Genomic DNA, 23890 nt, shown 5'->3' with positions numbered 1-23890 from the left:
AGATGGAGAAAAACAAATAGCTCCCCAGCAGAAATCCATGACAGAGGAGGCCAGTTTGTGCATCACAGAGGATCTGGCATACCAAGTATAGTAGGTCCCGCGCTGGATTTCCTGGCAGGCTAAAAAAAGCCTCCATGCCCCAAGGGATACCATCCCTCAGCAACACGTTGTAAAGCCCGGAGTTTCTAAGTCCCCCTGAGCAGTTACCACTGTTTGGCACTTGTTTGTGCATTTAGCTACAGTTCTCCATAGCAACCACACAGATCTCAGCTTGACTTGCCACCAGCCAGGAGCGGGTGAGCGGAACGCGTCGCATGCTGGCTCTCAGAGTCGTGTTAGTACGTGCACAGGCTGGCTGCTGATTCCCGTCTGTTCTCCCGAGGTGGGGACCCACACTGCTGCCTTGGCACGAGGCCGTGGGCAGGGAGCCTGAAGCTGCACAGGTGCTCTACTCCCTACAGGTGTGGATGCTCGTAGACCCTTTACTGGTGCTGAAGAATGAACACCAGCCCCTGCCACAGGGCTCTAGATGTCCTCTGGCCCAAAATTTCTATTGTTCTTGCCTGCCAAAGAAAGTTTTGAGCTTTTTTCATCATCCCAATCCTTCCTGCAGCCCTTCAGGTCGCTGCCATGACCAACTCTCCTCTGCTGACATCCCCATCCAAGCTGCTTAATTTTTCTTTGCGTTCACTTATTTGTATTTCCCCTTTTCTGCCTTTTCCATGCCAATTACAGAAATGAGAACGCATTGCATGACAAGTTCTGTCTGCCCTCCTGGTTCTCCCAAGAGCCTCACAGCTTTGCTTACAAGAATTTTGGTTCACTTTCCTGGGCCTGGCTTCACTTTGTTTAAATGTTTTCCAGTGTCTGCACACAGTTCTGGTCCTTTCGTCTCAGGGTAATAGAAAATGGAAGAAGGTTTGGAGGCAGGTGGTAAGGATGCTCAGAGACATGGGAACAGACTGTACAGTGAAAAACTGTAGGCTGGGACTCTTCAGCTTGGAAGAGGGACATACTGTAGGGAAGAGGTCTACAAAATCATGAGTGGCCCAGAGAAGATGGGGAGGATTGACTGTTTGCCATGTCTTCAGACACAAACCTTACAACTGTTTTTGCCTTGACTGAAGCCTCAAAAGCTAAGAAGTCCCTATCCTGCAGATACTGCATCCAAAGGTTGTGCCCTTTTTAGCCCACACTTCTTGCAACACTGGGGGCGAAGCTCATGGCAAGCCTTTGAGGAGTGTGCTTAAAAATGCTGCCTCAGAAACATTTTGTAACCATGTTTTCACGTGGGGAGCTCAGTCACGGCCAAGTGGAGCTCTACCAAATTTTTCAACACAAAAATATTCAGGGCTGGGAGGAGAATGAGCTGGACAAATCCCAGCCCAGAGAGAGAGACCTCCAGAGGGTTGTATCTTGGAGGAACACTTTTGTAGGGGAAAATACTTGTGACCGAGACTCTTAATTTTTCTGCTGCACTGCCAACCCCACAGCAGCCTGCAAGGGTGAGTGATGTGGCCTCCTGGAATGCTTGTCCTGTTCTAGGGAAGGAGTCTCCCTCCTCTGACTCTGCCCTGGAAAGTGGAATTGAGACGATCCCACATTTTTTAGGACCACAAGAGGGCAACATGAGAGCACCCTGCAGCTAGCAGGCTCAGCAAGAGGACCTGTGACACTCTGGGATGCAGGTAGCAGGGGCAGGTATCAGCATCACCCTGTCCAGAGACCACCCAGCTGAAAATGCCGGCTGAAAGCTGCTCCCTGGGAGCTCTTTTCTTGCTCTCAGCTTCATACACATCCTCAGAAGTCAGTGGTCAGCTCAGCCAGCAGAGTGCTACAGTTGGGGGCAGCAATATCTTCCTGCACATGGGCTGGACACTTGGTGACAGCAGACCCTTCTAAATGCTGCTGTGGGATGCAGGGTGCCCTCCCTCGTCCTGCCTGCATGTCCACCACGAAATCCCTTGGGTGAATGTGCACTGACACGTGGCTTCCAACAGGAGGGTCCGGTCCAGCATCTGCAGTGATGCTGCTGGCCTTGGCCAGTGGAAGAGGTGTTAAACCACACAGAAGCTGGAGCATCTCAGCCTTGTCATGCTTTTTCATTTCCTTCTGCCTCAGAAAAAAAGAAAAAAAAAAAAGGGAAAAAAAAAAAAGAATTGGAATTCAGCTTTGGCTGTGACTGCTGAACTGGCCAGTGTCTCCAGTTCTGACTGGTTTCTGCAGACCAAAATCACTCACAGCCACTGTTAAGAGCATTACCATTCTGGGCACTTTTTTGCAACAGCCTGTATAATTAACCTGCAAGGGACAGCTTCCTCTGCCTTTTCAAGAAAAGGCATGGCAGAGAAAGAGCTTCTGTTAGCAGGCAGAGCTACAAGAGTGTGTGTGTCCTGCTAATGCTGGAAATGCCACCAGCATCTTGTAGCAAGAGACAGAAGAGGATGTGACCGTGAGGGGTGAAGTGCAGAACATTGCTTCTGCAGTAGGGTGGTACAGGTTGCTCACAAGAAATTATGTTTACAAAAGAGGGGAAGCAAATAAATGTTTGGGGGATGCTTTTTTACAGGCTTTAGACAGGGAGAGAAATGGTGTAACCAATGGCTGTATGGTGGAGATCCATTGGGATATCTATTGGGATAACCACCCAAGGAAAAAAAAAATCACTGGGGCATACTGTTTACCCCTCTGGAATTATTTGTTTTCAATGAAGAATGCTAGAAAGGTTTTGCCTGCTTAAGATATTTTTACCATGGAAATAACCAGTTTTGTTTCTACTCTTGCTGCCATTCCAAACTTGCCCACACAGCCTAAGCAGCATTTTGAGCCTGCCTCACTGAACTATGGATCCTTTCTCTCCTACCCTAATTAAAGCTTGCACAGCTTATGCTGTACCTGCACAGCGCACTGCTGGCATCAAGTATCCACGCTTCCCTAGTGCATAGTGAACCAAGGTTCAGTGTATTTGTCTCAAAGGAACATCCAAATAACCTGGATTGGACTTCTACTTATCACCAGTTGTCAGATCTCACCTAGTTGCTTCTGTGCACAGAGTAATAATTTGGGTTGGATAGAGCAAACCCCTCAGCAAGCCATCTTGTTTGGGTCTGAAGACTTAAGGAGACAGGATAATACTTGGCTTTTGCCAGCAGGTAAAATTTCAAGCTGACTACAAATAATCCAAGCTAGCTACTAGAACGTCTCATCTGCACATCAAGATCAGGAGATGACTCTGAACCATGACCTGCTAGAGTTACCAGTCAGCAATAGCTGTGCTGCACATGGTTCAAACTGTGTTCAGAGCTGCTCACATCACTGCCTGCTCTAAAACTGACCTTCCCCTAGCTTTGGGATCAGCAGGCAGCAAGTGTCCTTATCTGAGGGAGAAGCATGGCACTTGCACCCAGAGGACTAATGTTCATGTACCCAGTTTGGGAGTGCAGCTTACACCAAGGCTTGGATTCATCATCCCTGGTATACACTAGTGGCATTTAATATGGGCTGTGGCAACAGTCCAGGAGTAAAGGGAGCAGAGCTCCCTGAGATGAAGCAAGTGCAGGAGAAGAACTCAGCACACACAGACACACTGCCCAGGGAACTGTAGCCCAGGCACACTTTGTTGTGAATGACTTCACAATTTGCTCAGGGATTAAATACTTCCTTATTTAATAATCTGGGCGAGTTTCATGCTGGACTGTTGGAAAGTTCACTGGCTGGAGTCATCAGCCAGGCCTCATGTAAACGGCTTCCCCAGCTCTCAGCCAAATGACCTGTCCTCATCTTTGGGTCCCCCGGCGGGTGGCCCTTGGCACCACCTTCTTCTGAAGGGCTTTGTTGTTCATACGTGTGCCTGAGGCTTTACGCTCTGCAGGCTTCCTCACTACTTCTTGTTTGAGCTGGAAATGCACCTGGAGAAAGAACAAAGATCAGTGCATTTAACACCGTGTGTGTACCCTGCTGGCTCAGGGGTCTTCGGGAGCTGCCTCTGCCTTCAAAACTGACTCTAGGACCAAGTCAAACAATAACGGGTCTCAGCCATTGTTAAAGGAACTCAGTTCTTAAAGCAGCTGTAAAATTTTTTCCTCCTGTGGAAAATGTACTGACAATGAACTATATTTCTTATGCAGAGTTACTCCTGTGGCAATATGATGTCCTAGGATGGCTTGGAAGATGAGCTGTGAATGGCAAGGGACTGAGCTATGTTCTTTATTCTCCTTTTCTCACAGGAGAGTAGAGACACAGCATTGCTTTGCATCTCTGTGAGTATTTAATACCGCAGGATGGTTTAAGACAGACAGTTCTTTTTCAATTGCATCTTGCCAGCTTAATCAGTTTTTCAGCAACCAGTCCTTTGCCAGTGGACCCAGGCAAAACAATTCTGGGAAAGAAACCTCCATCCACTACAGTCACACAAGCAGGTAGAAGTGGGAGAAGAGGACAGGGAGTGTGCAAAACACAGCATCAGATAAATGGGGAATGGGGAGGCCATATAGAAAAGTGAAACTAGAATGGAGCTGCATGGGCTTCTTGGGGGAGGGAAGGGGTGAACAGTGAGTATGGGAGGTGTTGCAGAAATGGGAACAGGAGGGCTGCTGTCAGAGGAGATATGCAAAACTCAAACCATCAGGGAACAAATCAGTCTTCTACAGTAACACTGTAAAAGGAAAATCTGTTTTAAAAAGGAAACCCAAAGAGCTGGGTACTTAACCTAGCAAAACAAAAGACTGGGCTTGACAGCTCCCTATAAATATACCAGGGAATAAACACCAGGGAAGAAAGGAGCTATTTAAAGCACAACATTGGCATAAGAACAAATAGGCATAAACTGACCATAAATAAATTTAGTATGAAAATTAGAAGGTTTCTGATCCTGAGGAGAGGGCAGCTCTGGAAGAACTTCAGAGGCTGGGCAGAGTGGGATGAAGCGATGGAAGGTGGGAGAACAACCACAGTGTATTTACAGCAGAGCCTGACCAGTGTACGTACAGTCAAGCAAATGATGTGTCAGGATCCCACAGATGGGGGGGGCGGGAGGTCCTGCTGGTGTTTTGAGGAGCCTGCAAATGTGGTTCCACCATGTTCACAGGGCAAGAGCAGGGGCAGGGATCACCACCCACTGTTTTTACAACCAATTTCTAGTTGTCCAGCCAGCCCTCAGAAAGGCACTGTAGGAGACACACCAGTGTCAAGAACACTTCATTTCCCGAAGGTGCTTGGCTATTCTTTGTTGGCACTCAGTTCCCATTTGTCTTCAGTGCTCTCAGCAAAAAGAAAGGCAGACTTCAGCCTCTTGCTGTGAGTTTGATAACATGTTTGGTCCCAGGCAGAATGCAGATGACAGCAGAGTGCTGAAACCCACAAAGTTAGGAGGATAAATGAACCTCAGGGAACAGATGCTGTCTCCACATCATCTCATCCTGGAAAGTGAAGAGGTTGGAGGGAGAGCTGAAGAGCAGCAATGCCAGCCAGCCAGGAGCTCTCCCATGGCCAAGAGGCAGAAGGACACAGGAGCTGGTATGGGAGCCCAGTGCAGCTGCAAGGCCTCAGTAAGGAATTGAAAGGCACATGGCATTGTCTTCACTCTGTTCCCTGCTGTGAGCTGTTCAGAACCTTGTCTGCCAGAACAGACAACCTATAGCCACAGGAAATGCTCTACATCCTATCTTCTTTCTCTGCTGCTCACTAGACATCCCCCACCACATTTCTTTCTCCCTGGGGAGAAGATATTTTGAGAAACCCTTGTGACTATACAGCCTGACTCACCAATGAAGGTGCAGCTGGGCCCACTGTTGTTGTGACTGTCAGGGGCTGGTAGCCCTCTGCAGAGGCTGTGACAGTGTAAGTGCCAGGCAGCAGCAGCCGGAAATAATCTCCCATATCACCTGGAACACAAGGTAGGAAAAGAAAGCATTCAGGATGCTCATGGAGCAAAGCAAAAGACATACCAGTAATTCTTGCTGAGTTACTTCCTCTAGGATGTATAGCCTTCAAAACCTAGAATTTTTTTTCCCAAATCTGCTGGCTACCTCAAGGCTGAATTCACATTGGTACACTGCAAGTGATGCCTCATTAGTGCCATAGAGGAGAGGTCAGCCTGCAAGTAAAAGCCAAATAAAGAGGACTGTACAGCAGCACTGGCTGTGCCTGTGTAGGGGGCTGCAAAGCTGAGCACACACCAGTGAGATGACAGCAGACCTAAGAACAATCACAGCTCCAGTCTAACTCCCTATACATAACACAATCTAATTCTTGCCATACGCAATTTTGCCACATTGGGGTGAGCAGGTTTTAGTTGCTCATAAGCTCAGCTGCTCCCTGATTCCCTGCATAAGAAAGCCCCAAAAGCAATTGGACAGACTGTGCTCTGGTGTGCTTAGGGACAGGGAACGACCAACAGTGAGGTAACACCACATTATGGATTAGTTTGGAAATCTGAGTATAATCCATCTATGTAACTGGATGGGTAATGCAAATTGCTTCAGGGTGGATCTTGGAGCGCAGCTTCACCTGAATGTGGTAGAGCCCTGGCACAGGGCAGCAGTTATATCCATCCTTGGGGTCAGTGAGAATTGGCTGGAGAGAGCCAATTCTGGGGAAAATCTTGCTCCAAGATGGACAGATGAATTCAGAGGGCTCTTGACAGCCAGCTCTTCTGCGATTCTGTGATTTTTATCACAGTCCCCTTTCCCATGCAGGTTGGCATAATAAGTGCCAAATATTAGTGTAACTGACTCACAGACCTATAGCCAGGAGGAGCTGTAATGATTTCATAGTCTGACCTCTGAAGAGCTGTAATGTCAGCTATTTTCTGCAGGCAGTCTGTAACGTTCGGTCTGCTTCGAGGAGGGTGTTCATGGAAAGGTGAAAATTGGCCAGCAGGGGAGAAATAGCCACAACTTGGGTAATGGGAAAGTGGCACTTAATTCTCAGTCTAAACTTGTCTGGCATGAACTTCCAGTCTTTCATCTTATTCTTTCCTTTTTCATCTTGTTCTTTGCTATCATCTATTTCAACTCTTTGCAGATACTTACAGGATTGAGTAGATTGTCAATTGTCCCTCCCAGATAAAATAGGAGCTGAGTTTCTGAAGTCCTTTACAATAAGGTTTACATTCCATTTCTTGCCTCTGTCTTTCCTAAGCCCACCCAAGTCAAGGATAAGGATAAGTCGTATTTCTCAAGTGATGTCATATTTCTCTACTGTCTTTGGGAAGCAAACCATGACGGCCTCCCACATTACAGCCTTGCCTGCTGGCTTCACTCACATATTCAGACGCGTAAGCAGATCGACAACCCACCAGAGGTGATGTCATGGCTGATTCCCTGGACAGAAATCACTGCTCCTGGAATGCCATTGTTGTTCTCATCTGACACCATTCCTTTGATGCCCTGGTGAACCTGCAGGGAGGGAGACAGACGGATGGGTCGAGCCCCCTCCTTTGCTCAAGAGGGTATTGCCGAGCAGGGCAGAGCTTTGGGGACAACCCTTCCTTTTCCTGTACTCTTGGTGATCCTGGTTGTCCCCACCAGAGCCAGTCTAGGACACAACAGCTTCCCCAAAGGCCACCAACAAGAGCACCCCATGATCTCCATAGCCAACTCCCTTCCACTCCTGTGCCTACTAGGCACCAACCACTAGGGCCCATGGGGATCTGCAGGAGAAGGGTGTAGGTCTCAGGACTGTCCCTTTACCTCTTCAATGAAAGCCACAAGGGCCTCCCGGTTGGCCATCCACTGCCTCTCCAGGTCCTCCTCGGGGGGAAACTTATTGCAGCTTAGCTCCAGGGTGATTTCAAAGCAGTTGGTGTAGAGGTAATTGAAGTCCTGCATGCCTGGAAAAGAATAGCCTATGGCCAGGGCATGGCTCCCTTCCTATTCCTATGTCCCATCATCCTGGCCTGTCTTTCTTTGACCAGAACCATCTCACTCTCCTTCTCTGCACCACAGGTGCAGCCTCTTCCCTGCATGACAGTGCAACTAGAGTCTTCTCCACCCATGCAGCCCTCTCCTTGTAGCTGCCAACTCTCTCTTTCAGCTGGATCATTCATCAACCTGCCTTCAGAAGCCCAGGGAAGTTGGGTACCACAGGAGGCTTATATATCTCTTCCAGTTTCTCTTCAATCTTTTGTCTAGTCTTCTGTGTTAATTTTTTAGTTTCCTCATTGTGCCTTTTTAAATGAAATTTTTCAGGAACTAGCAGCTGCCTTCCCTTTGGTCACAGTTTTGGGTTTTGATGGAATTACACTGTAGGATTTTCAAATACACTAACAGATTAATGTTTCCTTTGTCTAGAAGCACATAGGATGAAGGTCTCTGCAGACCTTAGCTATTTCTGTGGCTCTTTCCCAAGCCATTTCCTGATTTGAGATACAAACACCAGAATGGTGTCTAGTAATGGGCACAATCCTATCGCCACAGTCCTTCCCCAACCCATCCTGTCCTGAGGTTTCTTGTCTATCCCTTCACTTCTTTTTGCTCTGGGGGGTGCTCACTGGCCAGCCTTACCTTTGCTGAGCGAGTACCAGGATGCCCCATTTGTGATGCCATCAGCAAAGTAGTCCCCACAGTTCCAGCCCCGGTGCATCCAGCTGTGGGCATATGAGTAGGTCTTGGCCAGCTAGGGGGAGAGCAGCCAGTGGTCACGCACAGCTGGAGAACCTGCCTGGCTCTGGACAAAACATGCTCCCTCCTTTGCTGAGGAGCATGGGAGGGAAGTCAGACAGGACAGAGTTCCTGCATTTTCCTGCCACAAAATACAACACGAGGTGCCCAGACCTCTACAAGACGTATGCAGATAAAGGTGAAGGAGGAAGAGCAGTGACCTGGCAAGCTGGAAGCTTGTTGATAGCAAAAGGGCTTCTGCCCTGCTCCTATGGAGAAGAAGGGAAGAGGGGGAGCAGATGGTGCTGGACCTATGCAGGGACACTCGGACCCACACAGCAAATGGCACTAACAGAGGAAAAAGATATATGAAGAAAAGTAACCAGTATCAGTCCTGGCAAATGCCAGATACATAATGGGGGAATTTAAATTAGGAAAGAGTCTGGGCAACTTCTGGTTCTAGCAACGACTTGTTTGTTGCCCTTATTAAGATTACTGTTTATTTTTAGACATGAAGGCAGGGCTAAAACTGGGCTGCTGCATCCAAACCCAGTCCTTTGCGTAAGACGCAGTTTAAGAGACTGGCATTTGCATTTTCTAAGGCAAACTCTATACCCTTATATTATGGTTCATATTCCAGCCTAATGTCATTCTGTCAGCAGGAAAACAGTTACTTCTCTACATTTCTGAGTCCTGAGGCCATGTGGGTATCATTAGCCTACGCCCCAGACTGCAGCCTCTTTACATCTGGGTCTGAGCACAGCCGTGATCCCAGGAGGTCCTGACAAGGCCCTGCAGATTCTGCTTCCAGAGAAGGCTGAACTCCAGCTTGGACTTATTTTTCTCATTAACTGTTCTGAGGCAGACTTACATCTTTCTTGTGCTGGATATTTCCTAATGGAAGCAATGACTGAATGACTGTTTTCTGGGATAATAAAGAAAAAACCACGAGCTTCAGCTAACACTAACAGGATCAACAGCACAGGGTGATGCATTCCCTGATGTCTGCTTATACTCCTGGAACTCTTGCTATTTTTTGTAGTTTTTATTCTTCGCCATCCATAAGCCCCTGCTGGGCACCCACCTCCCTTATCCTGGTACCAGCAGGCCCCAGTTACCTCTCTAGGTAAAAACCCTATGCATTCTAAGATGGTGCGGCAAAGCTGAGTGCAGCTTCCAGATTTGGAAGAGCAGGTTGTTTTTGAGTATACCAATGGTATTTGGGTTATGGGGAAACCAAGCACAGCATGGACAAGGAGGGGGCCCCTGAGGGTTAAAACTGGCCTGTCCCTGTGGTGGGACTGGCTCACAGGGTGGGACTGTCCTGACCTGGCTCCTGAGCCAGTGGCTGGCAGAAGTGCTGTAGTCTGCTAATGATTATTTCCAACACATTTCTTGGCTCAGCTCCTGCATGACGCAGTGACCAGAGCTCTCGTCCAGCTCTCACTCTGCACCCTGCCAGGGAATGTCCTTGCCCAACGTGGCCGTGCTCACCTTCTGAAACAACTTGTCATCGGGGGTAGGTGTGTTGACCGTGCGCCGGTGGCTCCTGAACCGCTGATCCTGGGACTTGTCATAGGGGTAATTTGCCACCACTGCTCCACCGTGCAGATTGGCCGAGAGCACAAAGTTGTAGCTGCTGATCCACTGGATCACAGCCAATGTCTCTGGCTCCACCTGTAAGGAGAAGAGAGAAGGAGACAGGGAGAAGAGACCTGTGCCAGCTGCTGCTCCATGCCAGGCTGTGGTGTGATTGACCATGTCAGACCCCGTCCTGCAAGGTGTCTGCTGCAGCTCTTGCAGCTTCCTTTGTTCTCCACCAACTGCGCTGATACACAAAGCAGCTCCCCCAGCACAGCCCCAAAACCTGAGGCACAGCATGTGTCACCTCCTCTGCCCTGTGCACTGCAGCCTGCTTCCCCAAGCTGGTTGTGATGTCAACCTCTCCTGGCAGAGGGGAAAGCTGTGATATGGGACCAGGATTGCATCATTTCTCTGCAGGCAGAAGTCTCAGAGAAGGAAACAAGCAGAGTGCAAGCCAAAGGACAAAGTATTTGCTTGCATGCTGAGACACTCTCAGAGGATGCTCTAGCCCTCACGGTATCCCAGACTGGTACCTGGCTTTTCCAGTTGTCAGGCAGTGGGATGTGGTGATTTGGCCCGCTGATTTCCCTGCTGTAGTACATGAGTGTGTTGAGGTCAGGGAAGTTGCGGTTCAAGTCCACTCCATTGGCATTGTTCCTCCCTGTCAAGTACCCGTTGCTGTCTGGGCCCTGTGGAACAAAGGTGCATCACAGGGGTGAGTCCTGTGAAGGTAGGGTGCAGTCAGGTTGGGCATCAGAGAAGCAGATACTGGCCACTGTGAAAGCACTTCAGTGCCTATGAGTTACAACATGTGTTATTGCTGGCAGGGCAATAAGGAGTATTGGTACTGACAGGGAAAATCAGTAACAATATCTTCATTTTTCAGGGAGACAGACTAAGCCACAAGACAAATAAACAATTTGCTTTAGCTGAAAGAGCCACAAATACCTCCCTGAGGTCTAGAAGCACAAAGAAATGGGTGATTTTTTTTCAGGAGGACTAAGGGGCTTATTTCCACCCCCATCTCTCATGTCTCTGCCTGCTTATGACAGTGGCATTCAGCTGTCATTTTCCCAGTCTAGGGCAGTACATTTGCAGTGACCCTTCTGTGACTAATAACTTCTAAGGAGAGTAAGACAGGTAGGGGAAGTCTTCTCCATCAGCTGTCAAGGACACCTGTAACAGGACACACAGCATGAGCCCTTGGTAGGGAGGTGAGAAGCAGCAACAGAAGCTGACAGGGACAAATTTGGCAGGGCTTGAAAAGAAAGGATTCCCTCTCCTTCTAGCTGCAGTGAAGAGGATCCCAAAGGGATTTGAAGGGCTTTCTGCCCCTATCCATCTGGAGGAGACGATCACTGCCTGGTACCTGCTTGGCAGCCACTTCGTACCCGTCGGGGTTCATGGAGGGCATGATGTGGATGCGCGTGTCGTGGATGAGGCGCGTGATCCGCTCGTTGCCCCGGCGGTACTCCTCGCACAGGAACTCAGAGAGCTGCAGCAGCAGCTCACGGCCCAGCACCTCGTTCCCATGCATGTTCCCAACATACTTGAACTCCGGCTCCACTGGAGAGAGCAAGAGAGTGACGCCATCAGCCAGGGCTGGAACAGGGAGGAAGAGCAAATGCCTGCGACAGGGAGCCCCAGAGAAGCCCAGAGGACACCCAAGAACTGGTCTAAAATGACCTTTCCCTTGGAAAATGCAAACCTCAGTGAGGGAGAGTGGCACAGTTCTCATATGGGCTCCACTTCATTTTGCCACAGCACTCTGGGAGCAGCTCAGACTCTCCTCCAGGTTGCTTTGGGCCTTTGGAGCACACAGAAAGAATATTTGATGGTGGTTTGGTATTGGGTTGGTGAAAGGCAGCACAAAACGACCAGAGAGCACTGGCAGGATTGCCCCGGGCTGCTAGGGCCTCACAGCTCTGTGGTAGGTGGCAGTGGAGGGGACAGACCATTTCTCCCACCTCTGCTCTTCTACATTTGCTCTCAGTGCCTCTCACCAGCATGGCCCATTCTCATGTCTGCATGTCTTCTTCCCCTTTACTTGTCTCCAAGGTCAAGATTAAGGTCTTCCTCACCCTCAAGGGAAAAGACCCTGGAGAAACCTTCAGCAGCTGAGCTGAATATGGGTCAAACTGTCCTTCAGGCAGCTCCAGCATGACCAAAAAGATCTCTTGCCACTGACTTTTCTAAAATAAGGTCTCAAAATACAGACTGGGAGACCACAGGCAGACAGTGCCTGGAACAGGACTTGCTGCTCTGCTGAAGGAGAGGCAGGACATGTGAGAGACAGGTCGTGCTTTCCCAGAGGCCTTTTAAAGCAGTTACTTGTGGGAAAATAAAATGTCACATTGCAGGCTGAAGCCAGCATTGGTAGAACGAAAGACAACAGGGAATTAAGTTAAAAAGGGAGTCTGACTGTCACATGAAAGAATCAGGGAAAAAAAGGGTGTTGTTGTAAATGCTGGCCTGCCAGATCTTGAGACTCCCATTGCACCATGAGCTTTCTGGACACTAGCAGGGATCAGACTTGCAGTGGCAGCCTGTGCAGCCTTGCTGCCAGGTTTAAAGTCTATCAGGATCCCTGGGGTAAAAGGCATCACATCCCTAGATTATGAGCTGCTGGCAAAAGCCCCTGCCCCTTTGCTGCTTTTTTTTAAAAAAATGGTCTAATATTAGCTAAAGATTTTGCTTTTCCATGTTTTTGATTGCTGTGTCTCAGTGCAAGACACCAGAGGTGAGCAACATATTTTGATATTGTTAGATTTCAGGGACATGAGAACTGACTTAGTTAGATAATCCAGTTATTAAAAATACAGAAAAATCTTGGGCATATGTGCAACCTTTAAAAAAAAAAGATTTCAGCAAGGATTCTCTGCTTTGTTTGAGTCTGCAACAGGATTTGTCAGCCTTTTTCAGTATGCAAACCCCTAAACTTTATGCATATGGACACGCAAATTCTAATTACTGCATGTAAGCCCATTGACTCTGATCTTGCTTTTCAGAGTTACTTTTCATGTCCTTCAAGGAAACCCACAGCTTCCTAAATTCCTCACGCTACAAGCTGAAAGTGCCAGCCTGACAGTGGCCCATGCTACAAGCAGGGCCACAGGTCCATGCTGCCTGCCTGGGGCAGGGGAGATCTGAGTCATCTCCTACAGCCCTTCCTTGCTTTCATGTGGTTCTGCAAGTCTAAAATCCAGCGGTGCACTGCCAGTGCCCTTTGCTCACTCTGTGCTTTGAATCAGCCCTTGATGTACTGTAGAGGTACCCCAGATGCCCTCAGTGCCACGCACGTTTCCCAGCACTGAACAGGGCTGTCACAGAGGTAGTCAAGGTGGGAAGCCTCCCGTTCCACCTCCTGGCACTCCTGATAATGACACTACGGCCACAGGACTGGAGCAGTATGCCCTCAGTGCAGTGCTGCTAGACATGGAGTGCTGTGGGATTTGTGGGGGCTGCTCCACTGAGGGGGGCACAGGTTCTGCACACCCCTGCAGCCCTGCAGGCAGCTTTCCATGTGACTAGGCTGCCTGCACTTACCAGCCCCTGCGTTTAACCACATCAACCCGGACTTGAAAAGGGAAAAGATCCTGCAGACAGCTCTGTCCTTATCTGCAGCTCAGGGACACAAGGCAGGGATGCAAGGGAGCCCTGTGTGCAGCCCCCCAGCCTGGAGAGGCAGCTGCTCTCCTCAGCCCGCCCATGGCACCTGGCTGCCAGCAAGGTCTGGCTCGGCAGCATCTCCAAGCTGCACAGGCAGCAGCTCAAGGGGCCATTGCTGCCAAGGCTCCGCAGGGCCACGTGGCAGCAGGTGGAGATCCCCGAGACCAGCCTGTCGTGGGGCCGCGCTGCCCACGGGGCTGGGAGGGCTGTGGAAGCCCAGCGCCCTCTCTGCCGGGGTCCCCGCTTGCTGTCCTGGCTTTGCCTTCTGGAGGAGGAAGGGCCGAACACTTTCTGTCCTGTCACCACCCAGCAGCACAGGGCAGAGGGTGGGTGCTGCTCTCCTCGCCTGAACAACACGATTTTGGGAGGGAGAGTGTGGCAGGGCAGGCGGGGTGCTGGGATGGACTCGCCTGCGTTCTCTCATTAGATTGATTTGAAAACTCGGAGCTCCGTCCAAAGTACGCGCCCGGGCCACGCCGCAGCTCACGCAAGCACAGGGCACGGTGCATGTGTGCGGGCTGGGCGAGCCGTCCCCGGGCTGGCTGCGGGGTCCCTGCCGGACACCGCGCTGCCCGGCACCTGGGCACTGCCGGGAGTCCCGCCTGGAAAGGGAGACACCCCCGCCCAGCGCCCCAGCGGCGCCGCGTGGCAGCAGCGTGCCAGCGAAGGCAGCCGCTGTCCCCTTCCCCCGTACTCACGGGGCTCGTGGATGCCCGGGTAGTCGCTGAACTCCAGCACGTAGAGGTGCCGGCCCTCGACGCTGCGGCCGATGCTGTAGATGCGGGTGACGTAGGGGCACTGGCTCTGCACGCGGAACAGGGCCTGCACCAGCTCCTCGTAGCGATGGTGGAGGAAGCTGAGGGCGGCCGCCCCCTCGAGCAGGAGCAGGGCTCCCACCAGGGGCCGCAGCCACCGCGCCATCCTCCCGCGGCGCTGGGCGCCCGGACCAGCTCCCCGCCTCGGCTCCCTCCCCGCCGGGAGCTTAAAGTGCAAACTCCAACCAGCTCTTTCCAGCTGCCGAGTGCCAGCCCCCTGCACCTGCGGGCGGGGGGCGGCGGGAGCGGGCGCGCCGGGGCCCCGCGGCGCAGGAATGCTCCCCCCGCCCGCCCGCCCGGCCCCCGGCGAGCCCGCGCTCCTCCGGCCCACAAGTTTCCCCCGCTCCAGCTCACTTATTAACTGGACAGCAAACAGGGCCCCGCAGCCACTGGCTGTCACCGCAGAAGAAGCGCAGGGCTGGAAAACTGGCTGCGGAGGGCGTCGGGGCTGCCAAGCGCTCGGGGAGCGGCGGGCGGGGGGAAAGAGAGGAGAGGGGCCGGCGGGCGGGGGCTGCCCCTCACCGAGCCTTCTCCTGGGGCAGAGCCGGGGGGATGGGGACAGCGCCGGGGCGGCCCCGCTGCCCGCACGGTTCCCGCAGCCCTGCCCGGCGCGGGCAGCTCCCGCCGCTCCTCCCCGGAGCCGGTCCCGGACCGCGCCTCCTCTCCTGCCCCCTCTCCTGGGGAAGCGGAGGAGGCACCGCCGCGGGCTGCTCGGGCCAGTCGGCCCCTCTGCCCGGCCCGGCGATCCCATTGCTCCCGGGATAAACAGGGGCAGGGACTGCATCGCCCTCGCCACAGCTGGCTGCCCGAACTGCCGAGCCGGGACGGTGCAGGGGGAGGGCAGAGCAGCGGGGGATGTTGTCTGCCGAGCAGGAACCATCACGGAGAGCTCCGCTGGGACGGTCTGGTATTAGCCCACCCTGCTCTGGGAGGGGGCATGAGAAAGAGTTCTGACAGGCGCTGGGCAGGAGGACATTGCTTAACTGCGCAAAGACAAATTAAAATGTCCCGCTGTCTGCTAACAAAGGGCTGCAAACTGTTAGTGGCTACAGGGGAAGCTGGTTCCTCTCCACCCCTCTGCTTATCCCAGTGGGCAGCAGATACCTCATGGTCCCCGCTCTGCCCACTGCCAGAGGCAGCCTTGCCCCACAAGGCTAAACTCCAGCAGCCTAGTGGCTCTGACAGAGGTATTTACTAGGACAACCCTGACATAGAGACCAAACATGAACACAAACAACTGAAAAATTTACCATCATGGGGCAGGCCAAGAGAAGGGCTCCCTTTGATAACATGAACAGGTTATTCTGCTCTATCCAGGCCATGCTAGAGAGAAGTTCCTCTGGCCATCAATAATGGGCTGCCCAGGATACTCAGTGCCATACCAAACATTTGCTTTCCCTCCAGCCTTGAGGTGGATCTGTGATGCATTGCTCTAATTTCTGTGTCAAGGGTTGCTTCATCCAGCAAAGCATTCTCTCCCAGTGCTTTCCTACCTGTTTTTCATGTCTTCTTGGGGTGCTGTCTTTCTACCTCAATTTTCCAGGAAAAGCAGGGGTAAAACCAGGGAGTCCCTGTTTATAGCCTCTAGCTGCTGTAGATAGCCTCTGATGCAAACAGTACAGGCTGGTGGTCAAGGTGCATGGATTGCCTGCTCACGACTTGGCTTATTCAGACTTTCTCATATCCAACATTCCCAGCATCATCATAGTGGCCATTTCTCTCCTTGACCCTTTGCCTTCTTGGTCTTCTGCCCCACCTAAATGGTTTCCTCTTAACCCCAAAAATATCCTTTTGAAGACATTAACATAAAAAGAAAAATATGATACATAAATAGAGATAGCAGTAACTGTATTGGTACCTTCTCCTAGGTAAGCGTCATCCCCCCATATCCCTGCTTGTCAGCTAGTCTGAAAGCAACACACGTTCAGCAGCAGGAATGGCATTGCACCCATCTGTAGCTAGCTAACAAGAGTCAGTGCTGCAGGGGATAGCTTCTCCCAGCACATGCCAGAAGCCAAGGCAAAGCAGCTGAAGCTGTGGCAAGGAGAGCATGGGTGTGGTAGGACAGTTCTTATCTCTACAGCAAGACATGTCTGATGGTATTTTGCAAAACTGGCAGCCCACAACAGCAGTGGGAAATGCCTTCACCTCCTTTACATCCCTGCTCCCAGGGCTGCTGGGTTCCCGTGGAGCTGCTCTTTCCCCAGGCTTCAGCAATGAAGGCCATGTGAAAGAGTTGATGGCAGGTTTCCAGCACTACCCAGTGTTACTTGGCAGCCAGAGATTGCTAGGCAGGGCTATAGTAAAATAGTGCAAGCCCCATGTTTGGCCAGTTTCACCCTCCCCTTTTCCTTCCTAGGCTGCTTTCAGTAGCCTGGGACAGTAGTGGCAGAGTTGGAACTGCAGTGCTGCCAAGGGACACATGAGGAAAGCTCTCGCTTTCCTATGGAGGCAAGCAACACTGATGTGAGAAACAACAGTAAAAAAAGAAATGCCAGAGCGTTAGAACCTAAAAAGGAGCCATGGGCAAAATCTCATGTGGGTGGAGAACACATCTCACACACTACTAGGTCTGGAGAGTTAGTCAGCGTTATCCATATAACAGGGATGGAGGCAGCCTGTTATCAGGCAGCAGGAAAACAAAAGGAAATAGTTTTGCACAAAAGACACCATGAAATTACATCATCAAAACTGAAAGTTAAATGACTGCAAAAGAGGATAAGATGAATTCATAGAGAACAGGGTCACCTACAGTTATCAGATCTTGAAGTAATCATTTGATCACAAATTTCCTAAGCCCCTGATGGGTAGAAGAAAAGGATTATGCTGTTTCCCTAACTGTCCCTCTAAATCCTCGCCCACCACACAGCTGGAGATGAGTGCCAATGCATTGCCTGCCTGATATGACCTAGCATGGCCTTTATACATTCTAGGAAAATGACAATAATAAATTTGGACATGTTTGAAAACACTGATGAAAGCAAAAACAAACAATAGAAGACATTAGGACTTAGAAACAGTGAAGGAAACAAATAAAAACTTCATTTGGAAAATATGGCTAATACATCTGGGATGCATCATACACTCCCCCACCCCCCACCCAGATGTTCAAAAATGGAGAGACCTGGAGGCAGTGGGAGAAAGAAGGGGAGAAAGAATGCTCTGTGCCACTGTGGTGAGAGTGAGAGGAATGTGAATACAAGTCCTGCCTCCCCACCTTTGCATTGCTGATGGGCACAGGCGGCAAGGAGCAGATTCTGCTGGAACTGACCACGGAAAGACTGCATCTGATGGGCCCACTTTAGTTCTGGCCATATTGTTAACAGAGGAAGATTGGAAAATTTGAGGAAAGTTCAAGCTAATAGCCATAAGAATGAGAGAACTGTGGGGAGTTCATGCTGGAAGAAAAATAACAACTGTGACAAGCATTGTTTGCTTTGGCAGACTGTGGCTGTGGCTGCACATGGAGACATGCAGCCCTGTGAACAAGGGGCACAGGCCCACTGTCCTTCACCTGTCTGCAGGGCTGGGAAGGTGGGCTGCAGTGCCAGCATGATGCCAATGGGGCTGCCTGGGGGAGGGAGAGGGAACTGAGAGCAGAGGACTGCTTCTGTCCAGTTCACAGCTTGGGAGAGCAAACTGCTTTGAGCAGGTCAAAATGAAGCTAAGGCAAAGCAACATGTGGTTTCAGCACTAGCGGCCTTCCCAGGAGTGAGGCAACCTGTGTGAGGTGCCCAGAGCCTGGGAAAAACCACAGTGCATTTCTCTACCAGGAGGGGATGCTACCCATACACCAGGAACTTCAGAGCTGACCTAGGAGAGCATCAAGGAACTGGCAAGAGAGGAAATCACATCTCAGGACTTTTCCATGTTTAGTGCCAGAAACTCCATTCCACTACTGGCAAACTCCCATCTTCTGGAATACAGCATGAAAACTTTTCTGGCATCAGTTCAGAAGTCTTTATTATGATAAGCATACAGAGGCTTGTGTGTGCATCAAAACAAAGATCCATTTCTTCAGGGTTGGGCCACGGAAAGAAAACACATGGCCTGGGTGGCAGGGGCTGTTGTCCTCAGTGTGCTCTCCCCAGTCCCTCCTGAACAGGCTGTTGAGCCTGTGACAAAGCTGGCAGCCCTGCAGAGCCTGCACATCCTGCCTGGCACAGAGCATGGGAAGAGTTGGGGTGGAGAGTGAAGGGGCACACATCCAGCCCAGAACTGCTCTGGGAGAAACTGCCAACACTTCAAATCAGCCTTCCAGTGCAGAGGTGATGGCCTCACTTCTGAGAGTTTTCTTCCAAGTGGAGGCCCCACTGTGCTTTGCTGTAGGGCTGGAGAAATCTGCTGTAGCCTGTGCACAGAGGAGAGGCAGCTTTATGAGGGAGAAGAGTGAAAGGTACCTAGAGCCTGTGGTGGGGAACAGTTTTCCTGCAAGAGGTGAGGATGCTGCAGGTACCCAGGCTCTCTTGTGACAAGTTCCAATAGTTTTGCCCCACACTTGACACTCGGCTAAATATAGCAGAGCTCATAGAGGTCATCAGTCCCAGCGAGACCAGGCTGCTCTTGCACCCTGCAAAGCTATCAACTTCCTCTGCAAGGAATCTCCCCAAAAATGGACCAATCAACATTTGAACCCAAAGCAGAGATGCTCATCCCACCTTGCTGAAGCACATCTCAGAGCTTCCTAGGAGCCCAGGAGAACTGTCTCTTCAGGAGAGACCAAGGTCTGGAGTCTTGGCAGTGCAGCAGAGCTGAATAGTGAGTAAGTATGTGAGACAGGAACATGTGATGTCAAAAGATGCTTTTTACCCAGGAAAAGCAAATTGGTAAAGCAGGAAGTGTCTAGAAATGAAAGCCAGAAGCTATCAAATTAGAAATAAGGCATAGATAATTATCACTGAGGCAGATGAACTGTATTAACAAGAGAAATTATACATTATTATTGGCATATTTGGAAACTCCCTTCAGTATCATTAATGGTCTTCATGTACATGTTGGGTGGCTCTGGACCACACCTTTGAGTTGAATACAGCTGGATCAGATGCAACAAGAAGCAAAGAAATGAATGTTCATAAACTTGAGCTCTTTGACCTAGGATTTTGAGTAGCCTCCATGAATAAAGTCCTGCAATATCAGGAGAAATGTAGAGAAAACAATCATAGGTCATTCTGTGAATGTTCACTACCAAGCAGTGACATGACCCTGACAGGATGTCTTCAGTCAACCAATTCCTGGAGCCTCAGGCTGCTCAACTGGCATGTTGTCACCTTAGAAGTTCTTATCCTGTAGAGATTGAATTATGAATGGGGTCTCAAACTCATAAGGTTTAAAAATATTGTAACATATTTTGCATTTATCTTAGTTTGGGTCCTTTTGTTGCACTCAAGTCATATTTAAAGCTTAAAACCCCCCAAAACTCAAGCCAAAAAGTGAGATAATTAAGACAGGAGGAGTAAGTGAAGATGCCAGTTGCTCACCTGGCTCCAGAATCAGGAGCTAACAGTATTAATGCTATGGGGCTTGCAATGAAGATACAAAATATTGTAAAAGCTCTTCTCCCAGATATTTGGCATTTTCCTTTCACATAAATCCTTAGCAAGGACAAGAAGAGCAGACTAGAACAAGCTTTCTTTCCACTCCAACTTCCACATGAAGTTTTTGCATCAATTTCTGACATGTCCTAATGGATCTGCCAGTTCTCATCATGGACACAACTGAGCAGCTGCCAGATCCCCAAGGAGGTCTCCGGAGAGGAGCTGCCACTCTGCAGGTTGCCAAGCTGTTCACGGGAAGGACGGATGCACCAGCTCACCTGGGAGCTTCTCCAGGGCCTCTGCTCTGCTACAAAGGCTCTGTATGCAAGGAAGGTGGCATGTGATGGATGGGGCGTGCTGCAGATGAGGTGTCTGGGCAGCGCAAGCAGCTCTGATCACACGTTTCTCCTGCATGCCTTCCATGGCCAAAACCTGCTGCTCACCTCTTATCTACCTGTCTTTGCTGCAAACAACAGAAGGAAGGCTGCATCCCTAGCTGAATTCTGACATTGCAGTGTATTTGCAGATAAACAAAAACTGGTCAGCAGACTCACAGCTGGTGAAAGGTCATTTGCAGATTGAACTGGATAATCTCCTTGGGGCAATATTCTTTGAATAATATGTGTTTCAGTGGAGCCACACAGAAGGAAAAATGGCTCATATTGAGAGACACTGATGTAGGATGTGAGACAGAGTCTGTTCTGAAATGCCATGACTGGGAAAAAAGTTGTAATAGTTCAGCTAGACTCAAAAGCCTAAAAATTTTCTATTATGTGAACAGACCTGGACCAGAGATATATGAAAGGGTTACATAAAGCATAGATCAAAACCAGATATATACACTATTAGTGACTCAACTACCTGCTGAAAACTTTGGTGTCCAGGTTTCAGAAAGATGTAAAATTTTTAAAAGAAGTGGAGTTGAGAGCCACAAGTGATATGCAGAGACCACTTTACAGATTGAAAATCAATCTATTTAATATGATATAATGACAACTTGCAAGCACCACTGAGGAAAAAGGGATTTTAATAGCAGAATTACTCAGTCTTTTGGAAATGGGCAGAACAAGATCCAACAGAAGTTGAAGCCACCTAGTTCAGAGCAAAAATACGACACAGGTTTTTGGAAGAACAATGATCTGCCCAAAGATCTTAGGACAGGGTAGATTTTTCCCTTACCTTTAGGTCCTTCACTATATTAGGGCTTCTACTTTCAGGCATTAAGTAGAAATAACTGGGTGACATTTTCCGGCCTGGACTATGCAGAGGGACAGACAGGGAGAGCTCTGTTTCTGTGCTTGCCTAAAGGAGAAGGCATTGTTGGGGTTGCAAATCCTGACCCCCTCCACACTGCCTACACCTCTGCTTGGGGAAAGAGATCTGTCTTTGCTATGCCTTCCCCTCTACAGTATCTGCTTTCTTTTTGCCTCCACATTTACAGGTCATTAGGAGAAGAGATTTCTGAGATTTTGTGGGAGGTAGACAGGCACCAGTGGTTTCTGAGTGTTTTTACAAAAATGGATTTCTGACTTACCTCTCTTTTTTTTGGACCAAGAAATGAAAACATGGAAGAAAGTGATAATAAACTCAATCAGTGGCATCATCCTACTTGTGTGGGCTGCAGTATGTGCACTCACAAGCCCTGGGTCTTGTGGCCATAGGATAAGCCTGTGCTATGAGGAAAAGAAAGGCAAATCTTCACTAATTTTGCTGGTGGAAAGAGTGGTTCAATCTGTGCATACTCATGCTGTTTAACTGCTGCCAGCTGCCTACAGGAACATTAATTAATAAGCACTTTCCCTAGACTGGAGGCTGCTGTGTTACCAGCACAGTGACCCTGGATTGCTTTAGTGGGTTATACCTGAGGGCACACTGATCCCACCAGAGTCCCTGCAGGCACAGACAATCACTACTGGCCAAGGAACCTGGGCCAACACAAGCTCTTCCTATAAAAAGCAGCAATGCCTGTTTGGGAACTTGTGGCTTGATGTACCTTAGGGACATGGGAATGGCTCAGTGCAACAGTGAGCCAGCTTTGGTCCGGCAACAACATCAGGAAGATGTGGGAAAAAGGCGTTTTGCCACCTGCAAAAGGAGCTGACAGCCGACAGAGCCCAGCTAAGGGCTGATGACCACAAGCACGCTCAGCTTCTTCCTCCTCATCCCTTCTTTTCCCAGAGTGGCATTTGAGAGCCTGACCCACCTTCAGGGGCCAGCCAGGTGCAAGAGCTGTACCCAGCTGTAGGGCTGCTAGAGCTCAGGGCGCAGGGAGGTGAGCAGAGGTGTGCTGGTGCAGAAAGGGCTCTTGGGAACAGCTTCAGCAGAGAAGGAGCAGGATCACCCTGTACGTGATAGCTCCCAAGAGCTCAGTGGGATGTGTGACCCTGAGATAACCCTTGCAGGAGCACTGGCTCCCAAAGATTGCTGCCACTTTTCTCTTTATAATGCTGTGCACAAGGCAGAAACCAACAAGCAGCAAAGTTTCCTTGAATGAAAGTACGACCCATTCAAGGAGGGGACAGGAGCTTGTCTGTCCTTGGCAGAGAAGGTGGCGAGCCTGATGTCCCAACGTCTGTCAGTGCAAGTGTGATTCAGAAGAAACAAATGCCCTTGTTGTACAGTCAGAAGCTTCAGTGAGAGGGACTCTGCAGTACAGCCTGCTCTGCTGGGGTCTCCTAGCCCTGAGCAACCAGGATGACACGGCTCCTCTCCCCTTCAGGTTCTTCCTAAACAATCCCCTTCTGCAGGCACTTGGGCTTGTGGAGGAGAAGCCAGGCAAACAGGAGCACAGACACCAGCACAAGGGAGCACAGCACCATCAGCCCCACGTAGCTGCCGTGGGAGAGGGGGGGCCCAGCTGGCTCCTCTGCAGGGATCATGTTGGTCAGGTTCAGCATGTAGCCCAGGGTCCAACCTGCATCACTGCTCTCAATCTGAAACAGAAGAGCAGAATCAGTGCTGAGAGGCTGCCTATGGCATTGCCTGAGCAGTGGCACCCCTCGGGATAAAGGGCCAGGCTGTGTGGCAGAGGCTGCAGAGAACTGCTGGGGTAGAGCCCTCCCCTCCACGAAACACACCTTTCCAAGGAAGTGGATCATTTGCCAGTTGTTTTCAGTGAACTCATAGCCATTTTCCAGGAGAGAGAGGATGTAGATTCCAGAGAAGCAGTATTCACTCAGGTACTTTTCTTTGATGTGGTGATATGCTGTCTTCACCTAGGGAAGGAGGCAATCACCAGACTGTTAAACACACCTTCCTACTGCTCCAGCTTGTGCCTGAGCATCCGCTGCAGGTGCTGAGGGGATCTTCCCCATCTTGCTCTGGAGACTAATCCCAGCCATTTATCCCACAGAAAAGTATCAGGAGCCCCAGTCTACTGCAACAAGCATGGCTCACCTCTTGCCAAGGCCGGGCACAGAAGCGCTCAATGGTGCTGGTCACTTTGTTCAGAGCAAGGGGGTTTGGTTCACTGGTCAGGTTCAAAAAGTTCATCACAAAATAGAAAGCAGAAAAAGCCTAAAGGAGAAAGATTATTTTAATCTGACTAGGCCACAAATCCCACAGAAGAAAATCAGTTTATTTCTAGATAGAGAAATATAAGAAGCAACATCACACACAAAAGAGCAGGAATGTTTTCAAGAGCGATGTCATTTTTAGACATACGGCTCAGAGCTGCTGAGAGATGGAG

The 23890-nt window shown here is 50.1% G+C and overlaps 2 protein-coding genes across 10 annotated transcripts in view; both read right to left on the bottom strand.

Moving 5' to 3' along the window:
* Positions 1 to 3649: 3649 nt before the first annotated feature.
* On the bottom strand, positions 3650 to 15266 carry CPN1 (carboxypeptidase N subunit 1). 2 transcript variants are annotated; one of them, XM_002191236.6, is made up of 9 exons: positions 14552 to 15245; positions 11554 to 11750; positions 10718 to 10873; positions 10095 to 10277; positions 8505 to 8616; positions 7692 to 7831; positions 7298 to 7397; positions 5764 to 5882; positions 3650 to 3908 (listed from the first exon to the last, which is right to left on the bottom strand). In XM_002191236.6, exons 1-9 carry the CDS (start codon positions 14772 to 14774, stop codon positions 3777 to 3779), a joined length of 1362 nt encoding a protein of 453 aa, XP_002191272.3. In that variant the 5' UTR covers positions 14775 to 15245; the 3' UTR covers positions 3650 to 3776. The 2 variants fall into 2 exon arrangements, with proteins under 2 accessions (XP_002191272.3, XP_072787253.1); XM_072931152.1 differs by lacking the exon at positions 3650 to 3908 and having other exon boundaries at positions 5761 to 5882; positions 7265 to 7397; positions 14552 to 15266.
* A 3348-nt stretch (positions 15267 to 18614) lies between these two features.
* Positions 18615 to 23890, bottom strand: part of ENTPD1 (ectonucleoside triphosphate diphosphohydrolase 1) — a 62265-nt gene continuing 56989 nt past the window's right edge. For all 8 annotated transcript variants that reach the window (XM_072931155.1, XM_072931153.1, XM_072931154.1 and 5 more), the window contains 3 exons: positions 23599 to 23718; positions 23280 to 23417; positions 18615 to 23135 (listed from right to left, as the gene is read on the bottom strand). In XM_072931155.1, coding sequence (XP_072787256.1) covers positions 22929 to 23135; positions 23280 to 23417; positions 23599 to 23718 — 465 coding nt within the window. In that variant the 3' untranslated portion in view covers positions 18615 to 22928. The remainder of the gene's footprint in view (positions 23136 to 23279; positions 23418 to 23598; positions 23719 to 23890) is intronic.

This window comes from Taeniopygia guttata, chromosome 6 (assembly GCF_048771995.1).
Source record: "Taeniopygia guttata chromosome 6, bTaeGut7.mat, whole genome shotgun sequence".
NCBI lineage: Eukaryota > Metazoa > Chordata > Aves > Passeriformes > Estrildidae > Taeniopygia > Taeniopygia guttata.
This window is presented reverse-complemented; position numbering and strand designations above follow the sequence as displayed.

What these genes read in the sequence shown, in the direction of transcription:
- CPN1 (XM_002191236.6), bottom strand. Translation starts at nt 14,774, where the DNA reads ATGGCGCGGTGGCTGCGGCCCCTGGTGGGAGCCCTGCTCCTGCTCGAG. An exon ending in TTGTGGCTTTCATTGAAGAG is followed by an intron (nt 7,398 to 7,691) that starts GTAAAGGGACAG and finishes CCCTCCCTGCAG; the next exon opens with GTTCACCAGGGCATCAAAGG. An exon ending in CAGCCATGACATCACCTCTG is followed by an intron (nt 5,883 to 7,297) that starts GTGGGTTGTCGA and finishes CTTGTGTTCCAG; the next exon opens with GTGATATGGGAGATTATTTC.